At 39.7% G+C, this 12,662-nt stretch overlaps 1 protein-coding gene across 4 annotated transcripts in view; it reads left to right on the forward strand.

The window, feature by feature from the left end:
• Positions 1–12,662, forward strand: part of GK (glycerol kinase) — a 144,580-nt gene that overhangs the window by 117,466 nt on the left and 14,452 nt on the right. For 3 of the 4 annotated variants that reach the window (XM_063953465.1, XM_063953468.1, XM_063953467.1), the window contains 11 exons: positions 1,694–1,760; positions 3,854–3,871; positions 4,422–4,457; positions 6,668–6,735; positions 7,807–7,849; positions 9,213–9,293; positions 9,493–9,571; positions 9,650–9,746; positions 10,743–10,827; positions 11,929–12,049; positions 12,404–12,547. In XM_063953465.1, coding sequence (XP_063809535.1) covers positions 1,694–1,760; positions 3,854–3,871; positions 4,422–4,457; positions 6,668–6,735; positions 7,807–7,849; positions 9,213–9,293; positions 9,493–9,571; positions 9,650–9,746; positions 10,743–10,827; positions 11,929–12,049; positions 12,404–12,547 — 839 coding nt within the window. The remainder of the gene's footprint in view (positions 1–1,693; positions 1,761–3,853; positions 3,872–4,421; positions 4,458–6,667; positions 6,736–7,806; positions 7,850–9,212; positions 9,294–9,492; positions 9,572–9,649; positions 9,747–10,742; positions 10,828–11,928; positions 12,050–12,403; positions 12,548–12,662) is intronic. The other variant, XM_063953466.1, reaches the window with a different exon arrangement.

Genomic DNA, 12,662 nt, shown 5'->3' on the forward strand with positions numbered 1-12,662 from the left:
TTGTTTTGTTTTATCCAAATCTGGGTATGTTCCCCAAGGTGGTGTCTAACTTCCATCTTAACGAAGAAATTGTAGTCCCGGCCTTCCAAGGGCCGGACCTTTCTGCGGAAGATTCATCGTTGGACGTAGTCCATGCCTTAAGGATCTACGTGGATCGTACCAGTGCCATCAGAAAAACAGACACACTCTTCGTTCTGTATGGATTTCACAAGAGAGGATGGCCTGCTGACAAGCAGACAATGGCGAGGTGGCATCAAATGACGATTTCAGAAGCATATTCTCAAGATGATCTCCCTGTTCTGGCTAATGTCTCTGCTCACTCTACACGTAAGGTAGGTCCGTCATGGGCAGCACAATGTGATGCTTCAGCAAAACAGATATGTAAGGCAGCCACGTGGTCTTCCATTAACACATTCATTAGACATTATGCCTTTGATACCTTTGCCTCTCGGGACGCTGAATTCGGGCGAAGGATTCTCCTATCCAATCAGGAGCGTCCTCGCCACTAATTGCTTTGGGACATCCCAATGTTATCCTGTGGACCCTGCAGGAGAAATAATCGTTATGGTAGACTTACCGTTGATTAACTCCTATTTCTCCTCGGTCCACAGGGATCCCACCCTGACGCACCTTATTTGAGGATCCTTTCACTTACTAACCTCTTCCTCCTTGTACGGAAGGGTGTGCATGTGTGTTCTTCTCACCTGATTAGGGCTCTCTATGATGCTCTTGTCTTGAACTTTGGGAAAACAACTGAATTGCCTGAGCCAGGAGGCGGGGATATAGGGACGGGCCTGTTGCATTCTGGGTGGCCGAAAGCTTTGATCGTTTGGTGCCAATCCACTGTCGCTACCTCATCTCCCGATGTTATCCTGTGGACTTAGGAGAAATAGAGTTATCAACGGTAAGTCTACCATAATGATTATATTTTCTTAAATTAGCGCCATTCCTGAGTTCAGTTGCGTACAGTGTGTGCCATTTCTGTGGGGCATGAAGGCTTTGGGGTCTGGCTTGTGGGCCCACAGGCACACCCCCCCTCCCCCCCTTTCCTCCCCGCACCCTGCTGGCAGTTGCACAGAGCCAGATTAAGAGGGAAATGGCACCCTGTCCTTCCTTCCCAGACCATGCTAGGTCAGTAAGCATAGCAACCTGCAATGGCCCTGATGCCCTCTTGCAACAATGGGCCTGCCCGGCCTTCACTTGACAATTTCCACAGTCTTTTGTATCTCACGGGGGGCTCGGGAGAGGATGATCAGTGAGAGGCAGGGCTGTCACTGTGTACCGTACATTATTTCATCCTCTGACAAACTGCTTAACTATTATCAATATAAAAATAAGTAACAACTGAAAAATAACTGTCAAATAATTTATATTAAAATATTATTCAAGATTGGTGTACACATTCATTATTGTTTTAAAGTTAAGAAAATATCTGTGTATTAAATTACGGGTCCTCCAACTGGACATTGATTAGGCACCGCAGCCAGTGTATGCTGATGGGTGAGAGTGCAGGACATCAACTACTGATACATCTGTATCCATGTATTTCAGTTGCACACGTTCTAGGATAATTTTGTGGCTGTAAGATTAAGCCTGACTTCAGGACACAAAATTGTGGCTTCTGTAGTATTTAAGTATGACTTTTCTTTCAAGTAATATCTTAATTAGCATTGTGCCTTCTCTTGTGTTTTAGGTTTTTCGATATACCAATGAGCTTGCTGCCAAAAGTGAGGAGTTCCTCTGAAATCTATGGTCTTATGGTAATGAACCAATTTTATTAAATTGTCCTTACAGTATGACTATTTCCACTATACTTTGCAAGCTATAGTAATACAACTCTAAATGGATCAGTATTACATTATTTGATTAGGTAGTTGTATTTCAGAGCTATGTTTTTTATGGGATGTAGTCACAATACCGGCACCTACATCCCACACCGTCACTATCCCGACGGTCGGCATGCCAACCAACAGGGACTACTCCCACTCGTGGGTGTCCACGACACCCATTGAGTGACCTCCCCACCGAGCCCACAAGGGACTTAGTTGTATTCCCCCTTCCCCCCCGGCATCTAAATGCTGGAATCCCGCCATCTGTATTGTGACCGCCAGTCACACATACCCAACTCCATTTATGGAATGACATGCAATAGTTCTGTAGTTAAATAATTACCAATCAATACTGACTTGATAATAAAAATAACCACTATAACCTTATTTTAAATAGTATTTTTCCTTACAACTAACAGTTATAAAAATAATGGCGCGTTATGGAAAATGTAGTAAAAATAAGAATTTTTGAAAATTCTACCACAAATACAAAAACTCTTTTTCCTTCCACTTAAAAAATGTCAACCATTTCAAAAATATTTTGATTCATAAATGGAACAAATTTTTATGAATAAACTTGCACCTTTTTTCTCCTTGTTTTTCTGGAGAGCAGCATTTAATGGGTGAACTGCTCTATCTGACATTAACAAGCCTATGTTTGACAGTTACCATTATGGCTTTAGAACACTGTCATATTAATTGAATTTTATTTTGAAAAAAAAGTGTAAATAAGTTCCTTTCTCACTCTCAATTCTGACAACATGACATCATGTCAGACAGCGGAGGATAAAAGTCCTTTTAACTGCTGGAAGTTGAATCCTCTGAATGAAGGACAAAATAATTGAAAATAATTACCATTAATATAATGTATATTTACATTATATTATACATTAATATTAATGTATAAATAAAAGTAAATTTTGGACTCTATATACCCTCTAATTCAGTGTTTCCCAACCTCGGTCCTCAAGGCACACTAGCGGTCCAGGTTTTAGTGATATCCAGGCTTGAACACAGATGACTTAATTAGTACCTCAGTTATTTTGATTTAACCATCTGTGCTGAAACCTGGATATCACTAAAACCTGCACTGTTGGTGTGCCTTGAGGACTGTGGTTGGAAATGCCTGCTCTAATTCTTTGGCAGCACTGAATGCTGTGTGCACCTTACAAACATTGCACTATTGTCTGTCAGCCATATTCCAAAGTCATTCCTAGCATTCTTGCACATTTACATATATGTGCCACTTGGTGATCGCTTATATATACAAAGTGCAAGTCATTCCATGTGGTTTTTTTCTGTGACGTTTCACTTTTGCATGGAAGTAGAAAACAAACCACAGGTAGGTTTTGATTGCAGTAAGAAATGTGATTTTTCTATACAGGTTGAGTATCCCATATCCAAAATGCTTGGGACCAGAAGTATTTTGGATATCTGATTTTTCCGTATTTTGGAAGAATTGCATACCATAATGAGATATCATGGTGATGGGACCCCAGTCTAAGCACAAAATGCCTTTATGTTTCATATACACCTAATATACACACACAGCCTGAAGGCAATTAATAGTTTTAGTAACTTTGTGCATTAAACAAAGTTTGTGTACATACACGCAATTCATTTATGTTTCATATACATCTTATACACACAGCCTGAAGGTAATTTAATACAATATTTTTATATATTTTTTGTATTAAACAAAGTTTGTGTACATTGAGCCATCAGAAAACAAAGGTTTCACTATCTGTCTCGCTCAAAAAATTCCGTATTTCGGAATATTCCGTATTTTGGAATATTTGGATATGGGATACTCAACCTGTACTAAACAAAGTCACCACTCCAAATGGAGAAAGAAATAAAAAAAATGTTAATATCAGTGTTAAAGTGGATGACTAGTCTCAGTGCATCATCTGAGCCACACAATTTCTGCTCTACGGCTTTGCAAGACTGTAAAGAACAGGTAAAACTATCACTTTCCTTTGTTGTGATCTTTCTCTATCCTCTTGTTTTTTGGCCTCCCATAGAAAATCTCTCCTAGCCTGGTGAGTAAAGGCTTTTGTTTGGCAATTCACCAGTCATATGTCACAAGTACTTGGAACACAAATCATGCAATTTCCAGCTAAACCAATAGTTGGACAAATGTAGTTATATTTTTTTATTAAAAAAATTACAAAATAATAATTACAGTAAGATTCACGAAGGAGGGAAACGGTCATTGATTGTTTATCTTTGCAAACCATGACTCGCTCCAGCAGATACTGTATGACTGAATCTGAAAAGGAGACACTAGCTGAAAATGTGCTTGGTTGCTTTTATTTGTGGCCTCTCAATGGATATCTTTTGTCACAGTGTCACACATACTGTATTGTATCACATGCAAGGGCACAGTTATTCATGCATATAGGGGCATTCAACTGGTTTGGCCGGTGGCATGCTGTTAGTAATGATCATTGCGCACGCTGCTTTATGCTTGAATGCTGTACAAAGGATCACCTTGAAGCTAACCTTTTTATAAAAATATATTCTACTGCATACCAAACAGTGACCTGTATTTATTTACTTCTCTTGTTTCATTCCTTCGTATATTTTCAGAAGTCCGGAGCTCTCACTGGAGTGCCTATATCTGGGGTAAGTCTTAAAGGGCCTGAGCTGTGATTACAGTTGCATATAGTGTATTCAGAAGAGTAATGGTTTTATTGGGTTCTAAAGTATAGATAGTGTCTAGATAGTCAATAAGTTGACATGCATTAGGTGGACAGGTAAAAGGTAGACGGTGCTTAATGTAGTCAGTGTCAAAAGGTCAACACACATCTGTCAACCCAAGTTTTTGGGGGGGTTTTCACTTAATTTTTAAACTTTTGCTTGATTTACCATTCACGTGGGCTACGATTGGGAATAGTAACCTGTGCCGAGCGCAGTGAACCACCATGCCCGAACTGCAGCGAGCGAATCGATCCTGCAAGGGTATACGTTAGCAATAATTGTGGTGACATATATGATAAAATGTGTCGTGATTGTGTCTAACTTTTCCATGTTGACCTTTCGACCCTGACGACCTAATGTGTGTCGATCATATGGGGTCTATCTAATTACTGTAGACTATAAATACTGTAGATTTTAGTCCATGGAAAATATTGCGCTATTTTGAACACTTCATCAGTTTGACAGTTTATAAGTTATCAACCTTAACTACTGTATATATGATCCGTTTTTACTCCTCTACCTCCAGAGTTAAGCTGGGTTCACACTTGACGATATGTTGTCCGATACGGCAGATTGGATCGACATATCGGGCACGTCCTTTTATGTGTATCCACTATGTCGCTGCCGATGCGTGCTCCCACATGACGTCATCGACATCCATCATCGGTCCTGCATGCAGGGCTGACAGATGACATATCAAGCGGGGGCCATGCTGCTGAATGCAAAATGGCCCCCTCTGTCGCAGCTGGCATCGGCAACTGTGTATGCACTTGCCGATGATGGATCCCGTCTCTGGCAAACTTGTGCTGGGTACATACAAATGCAAGGTTATGCATTTTGGGACTAAAAACAAACTTGCATCCTACATATTAAATGGGGAACGCCTAGGGGAAACAGAATTGGAAAAAGATTTGGTGGTATTTATTTATTTATTAACAGTTTCTTATATAGCGCAGCATATTCCGTTGCGCTTTACAATTAGAACAACAGTAATAGAACAAAACTGGGCAAAAACAGACAGACATAGAGGTAGGAAGGCCCTGCTCGCAAGCTTACAATCTATAGGGAAATAGGCATAAATACACAAGGATCATTGATAATAAGCTTAATAACCATACACAATGTCAAAACGCAGTAAAGAAGGCAAGTAAGGTGCTAGCGTGCATAAAAAGGGGAATTGAGACAAGGGACTCGGATGTAATCATGCCGCTGTATAAGGCATTGGTACGTCCGCACCTGTAATATTGTGTTCCGTTTTGGGCACCATTGTATAAAAAAGACATCCGTGAACTCGAAAGGGTTCAAAGGCGAGCTACTAAATTGATTAAAGGCCTAGAAGGACTGGACTATAAGGAAAGACTTACTAGGCTGAATATGTATACACTAGAAAAGAGGCGCCTAAGAGGAGATATTATTAATATCTTCAAATATCTAAAGGGACATCACAAAGAGTTATCAGAGGAATTATTTATTAAAAGAACACCGTTTAGGACACGTGGGCACTCGCTGAGACTGGAGGAGAGAAAGTTCCGAATGCAACGGAGGAAAGGGTTCTTCACTGTTAGGGCAATCAGGATGTGGAATTCCCTGCCAGGGAAGGTGGTAATGGCGGACTCTGTAATTGGATTTAAAAAAGGAATGGATACATTTCTGAATGAAAAAGCTATCCAAGGTTATAATACTTAAAATATTAACGTGGTTAATCTGGGGGTAACATGAGTTATAGTAGCTAACTAGTCTAGCAAGTATGTAGAATCATCAAAACTTAAAACAGGTTGAACACGATGGGCAATTTGCCTCTATTCAACCTCAAATACTATGTTACTACGTTACATATCGTTATGTGTGCACCCAGCTTTAGAAGTGTATTAGGAGCCTGAGTCCCAGCCCTTGCCAGCAGTGCTTTTGTAATGAAGGGAGGCAGGAGAAAATTGTATGAAACCTTTTTTGGTAAGAATGCTAAACCACCGCGCACAATACTGTGTCCAGGGTCCATTCCAGCAGGCAACACTGTTCTCCTATCTAGAGGAAGGGGCTTTGTATTCTGTAATTTATGATGGAGTTTTTTCATACAGTATTTGTATTACAAGTTCTGAAAAAAAAATATCTTTGCATCTTGGCTTTTTTCCTTGTAGTGTTTGGGTGACCAGTCTGCTGCATTAGTTGGGCAAATGTGCTTCCAAGATGGGCAAGCAAAAAATACGTGAGTGAATGGAATGCCACAACAATAGTATAAATGTCTGTAAATTATTTCATTTTTTGAAAATTGGCCATGTCTATATCCGTGTCTTTGCGTGTTTTTTGTTTTTTTTTTGCGTGTAAATTACTTTTACAGTATAACTTTTGACAACACTACATCAATCTATCTGGCTACTAGGACATTATTATGTGAGAGTTCTGGAGAGATCAACCAGTTAATAAGTGTTTCTGGGATCGGAATGCCAAGTACAGTATGACCAGCAGGTGGCAGAGCTCTCACATCCAGTCTATTTTTGTACAGTATTGATTGTACACCGAGTTGGATTTAGTACAGGCTGAGTATCCCTTATCCAAAATGCAGAGGTGTTTTGGATATCGGATTTTTCCGTATTTTGGAATAATTGCATACCATAATGAGATATCATGGTGATGGGACCTAAATCTAAGCACATAATGCATTTATATTTCATATACACCTTATACACACAGCCTGAAGGTAATTTTAGCCAATATTTTTTATAACTTTGTGCATTAAACAAAGTGTGTGTACACTGACACAATTCATTTATGTTTCATATACGTCTTATACACACAGCCTGAAGGTCATTTAATACAATATTTTTAATAACTTTGTGTATTAAACAAAGTTTGTGTACATTGAGCCATCAAAAAACAAAGGTTTCACTATCTCACTCAAAAAAGTCCGTATTTCGGAATATTTGGATACGGGATACTCAACCTGTATATATGTTAAATTCTTGTGTGCATTTGTAATATATATTCATTATATGTACTGTATGTTTTATTTTTTTATGCACATCACAGAAATGAAATGTAGTGGAATTTCAGTTAATGGTGGAGTTCCCCCAAGATAATACTATGTAACGCTGTTAATCTAACAAAATAAATAGATTGTTATAGTTATGCTATGTTAGGAATGCTAAAAAAAACTATGTGGTAGAGTACTTGCTGTAATAACCTTGCAGCAGTTATAACATACAGTAATGGTTATTTCAGATTTCTGATTGGTTACATTGAAAAATTTAATTTTCGCCCATTCTTTGCTTCATTACAGATATGGTACTGGCTGTTTTTTGCTGTGTAATACAGGCCAAAAGGTGAGGAATTTAAAATATATTATCCAAAAATGTGTTTCTGTCTTCATAGTTCTGTATCCCTTTTCTCAAAGAGCTCCTGTTTTAAAGAACTCTAAATTGAAGATGGAATGCATAATGGCTCATTTAAATTGGATATACACATCTTTTATTTGCTCTCAAAATCATTCAGAGGTTGCTCACTACATCTTGCTATATGTCTGTTGCAAGTTTGTTCTAAATGGGATGTAGTTAAAATGCTGCCAAACGGGATCCTGGCGGTTGAAATGCCGATGCCAGAATCCCGAATGGCGGCATAATTCCGGCATCAAAATCCAGACTGTGCCCTGGATCCTGGCATCAAAATAGCGACACCTGGTATCCTAAATGTTCTTTTAGCGGGATGCGCTCATGTCCTGCCGTGGGGGGTGAGAGGTTAGGTTTAGGCATTAGTAGGGGGTTTAGGGTGCAGGGATTGGAAGGAGATTGTTAGGTACCAGGGTGGGGGGTTAGGGTTAGGCAGCAGGGAAGGGAGGGTTAGGGTTAGGCACCACCGAGGAGGGTTAGTGTTGGGCACCACCGGGGAGGGTTAGGGTTAGGCACCCACAAGGGAGGGTTAGGGTAGTGGCCTGGGGAGAATTAGGGTACTTTCTGGGGTTTGTCAGAATTCTGATGGATAGGATGCCACTGTCAGTATTCTGACCGCTGGCATCCTGTCCTTCGGTACATCACACCGAATCCTTCTAAACTACGGAGTTAAATGAACAAACAACCTGTCTTTTTATCAGAAGCTTATAATATGCCAGACATTCTTTAACTACTTCACCTAATTTGTTCATATCCCTAAAATACTTACAAAATAACATAACAAAATAAAATTAAATATATAGAGAGAGAGAGAATGAAAGAACAGCCAGACATAATCACTCTCTACAAAACCAAATGACATGAACATATTTAAACAACCTTGTGAAATACATACTTAAATTTGGCAAGTAGTGATGTCACTCCTGGAATAGGTGATCAGTGATATCACTTGTGATAAATCATTCTGAACATGTTCTGTGATAGAGTGTGAATCTATCAGCATGGGCAAAACCAAGTAGGTAAGAAGATTGACTCACAGATAACTTGCAAGTTATATATTAGATTTTTTTATGAAATCTATTTTATAATATGAGATTAAAATTTATATCTCAAACAAAGCATTCAGCATTTATTCTCGGCACATGGTTTATTTAACTGTGTACTATAAAGCCTCAGTACTTGTAAGAAAAAAAAGTAAAAGATGTTGCCATTTCAGTAATTGGTGGTTTTTGTATTCTTGTGGTGTGTTGCTATCGGTTGTGAACATAATATCTGCTTGTTATGCTTTATTGTCACATAGCCTGTAGTGTCTGAGCATGGCCTGCTGACCACAGTGGCTTACCAGCTTGGCAGAGACCAACCTGCTTGCTATGCACTTGAAGTAAGTTTTTGCTTTGTTATATTCTCTTAATCTACTGTACAGAAGTTTGAATTTTGCTGTGACATCATGTTTTAGTTTGTTTTCAGCCAAACAATGGCAAACCAATAAACATATGATTCATATTGATTAATATTGAGGTACTGTACATATTGCAAAGTTGTGTCTCCCAATGTTCTACATCTCAATGTGTGTTGTATAGGGGTCAGTTGCAATAGCTGGAGCTGTAGTGCGCTGGCTACGAGATAACCTGGGTATTGTCAAGACAACTGAGGAAGTAGGTAAGCATCTTTAATATGTACTACATCATTTCTCTCCTCTATAATTTACAGTTAATTAATTAGTATCTTTTATTTTAGAAAAACTTGCTGCTGAAGTTGGAACATCATATGGCTGCTATTTTGTTCCAGCCTTCTCAGGACTATATGCACCATACTGGGAGCCCAGTGCTAGAGGGTATGGCCACATCCAATGTATGAATACATTTTATTTTACTGTAGCACCAGCAATTGCTCAGCTCTGTATAGAGAATAATATGTAAGCACATACACACATCTGTCCGTATTGTGGTACATTTTAATCAGCAGTCGATTGACTTACCAGTGTCAGAGAAACCAGAGGAAACCCAAGCAAACACAGGGAGAACATACAAATGCCACACCTATGTGTTTGGGAATCAAAATCATGTTTGTTCCGACCTTCAATAGCATCGCCCCAGTGTGTACACAAGATGTGGACTGACGGGGATTCGTTCTGATGTCAGAACGAATCCCGTCACTCTAGTGTGTACCCGGCATTCCTTTTACGCTGACTGAACTGCACTTCATATACACAAGCCTGCAGCACACATATACCGTTGTATTCAAGTGAAGAGAGGCGAGCTGGGCTATTGCATGACCACATTTTATTCTAATGGTTCATCATGTGTTCCACTGTATTCCATGTAATTGGTTGGAGCATTGCTGAAGCCATCAGAAGCATGTGTACTTGTTGCACTAATGTGCACCAACATACCTCCCAACCACCTTGATTTCAGTGGGACAGTCCCATCTATGGCCGCAGTGTCCCACAGAAGGTCGGGGGACACCCTGGTACTGCTACTGTGCATATGAGAACAGCGATGAATGGATACAACGCAGAGTCTATGTAGTGCTTGCCCCTAGTGTGACAAGAAACAGGGGCATGACATGTGGTCACCTCCCCCAAAAAATTAATTTCAGGGGGCCAGGCCTAGCTTGCACATGGTCACATCTCCCCAGCGGCGTGCACTGAAAGTCCTGCTGCGCGAAATTTAACATGCAGAATCATTTCTGCCTTTTTTCACACAATTAACTAAAATGTTTACTTGGTGAATGTTCATGTTGCATGCTATGTAGCGGGCAAATTACCACGTGTGTTTGGAGGCTTCACCTGATTGTGTGTTTCTGTTTCATTTTTTTTTTTTTTTTTTAGAATCATCTGTGGTCTCACACAGTTTACAAACAAAAATCACATTGCATTTGCTGCTCTTGAAGCTGTCTGTTTCCAGACCAGAGAGGTACTGTACACTGAACCCAGCTCTCCTCTTCTGTCTTTATAATGAGATTTACCTGACATGGTAGTAATTGTCTTTATAAGGGTGTGAAAGGAAATAGGCTAGTCTTCTATTAACTCTTGTTTAAGTTTATTTTGTTACTCATTTTATATGAATTTGTTTGTATCTGCATTAAATCATCTTTTATCACCTATTTCAATAAGTTACTTTTTTCTTGTTAACTATTGAGACCTGACCAATACAGTACTTGGCTCACAGCAATTTTTAATCAAAATGTAAGATCAGCATAAACTAAGCTAGAAGTTGCTGGCGTATTTGTAATACTTATCCTTTGGAGTACCGCAGCAGCAGCGCTACAGAAATCAGAGGAAATTGGGCAGCGGCCATTTTCCTGGTGTCTGTGCAGGCACTGTCGGAAAATCACTGGGAAAATGGCCACTGCACCATTGTCCAGGACACCTGCACATGTCCACTACACTCTGGGGCAGCGCTAGGGTCTAGTGACCCTAGTGCCCAGAGTCAAGAAGGCTGCCAGCTAGAGAGGAGGGGGCCCAGAAGGAAGACTGCACTCCGGCCATCTTGGTAGAAGTCTTTAGATGTACTCATACTGTTTACAGTAATGTCTAATGATTAACATAGTATAATAATATACGTTTTGTACTGAAATTCCATTTCCGAGCACTTATAATTTATTAAAAAATGATATAAGGAACAATAATATAGTTAACATAAAGTTGATTGTTCCATACAGGTGGGTGGTATTGTTCACCAGCCACCATGTATTTTGTATGTCTCAGTGCCAATGCTTTGTACATACAGTGCAGTACCTATGCTTTTGTATGTGTGCAGTGTCTTGACAATTAAAACTACCATTTTTTTTAAACAAATAGCAATACTGTTGCAGGGCGTGCTGTGACTTGTAGGTTCACAACAGCTGGAGAGGCATAGGTTGGTCAGGCCTGAAATACCTACTAATGGCTCTAAGCAGCAGCCCATACTGACAGAGCTAAAGCACAGCCTGAGAGAGACGACATACAGAAGTAGGAGAGCTCATGGATAAGTATCTAATAGTCTATGCATCACCAGACTTTTATTTTATTCCAGATTCTAGATGCAATGAACAAAGACTGTGGGATTCCACTGAGCCAGCTGCAAGTTGACGGGGGCATGACTAACAATAAGATCCTCATGCAGCTACAGGCTGACATCTTGTGTATCCCAGTGGGTAAGCTGTTCATTGTTTCAGCTTTGCGTACATATATCCGATGCTCGTTACCTACTTGTTCAGTTAAGTTTTTAATCAGTGTGACTGAGGTGATCTGTGTGGGCAGTTGTCACAGTTTCATTGTGTTGTACTCCTGCCCTTTCATGTGCATATCTATAAATTGTTTAAAATATTCTGATTCTGTTGACAAGTGTATAAAAGTGAGAGATTTGTTAATTTGTCATTTAGTTTTTACAGTATATAACCATTTTAAAGATATCAGAAAACTTGTGGGACTTGCATACTCTATGCACTATTGCCATAAAATAATGAAAACACCTATTGTGAGATTAACAGTTAATTTTATTTCTCCAGTGAAACCTTCCATGCCGGAGACAACTGCATTAGGAGCAGCTATGGCTGCCGGAGCAGCAGAAGGAGTGGGTGTCTGGAGTCTAAAACCGAGTGATTTGACTGCTGTGACTTGTGAACGTTTCGAACCACAGATTAATCCAGAGGGTAAACAGCACAGCTAGTTCTTACTTTCCGTAGACAAAGGGAGAGATTTATCAAATCTTGGGCAGAGATAAGTATCAACCAATTGGATTCTAAACTGTCCTACGAAAATGGCAGT

Source organism: Pseudophryne corroboree, chromosome 2 (genome assembly GCF_028390025.1).
Source record: "Pseudophryne corroboree isolate aPseCor3 chromosome 2, aPseCor3.hap2, whole genome shotgun sequence".
NCBI lineage: Eukaryota > Metazoa > Chordata > Amphibia > Anura > Myobatrachidae > Pseudophryne > Pseudophryne corroboree.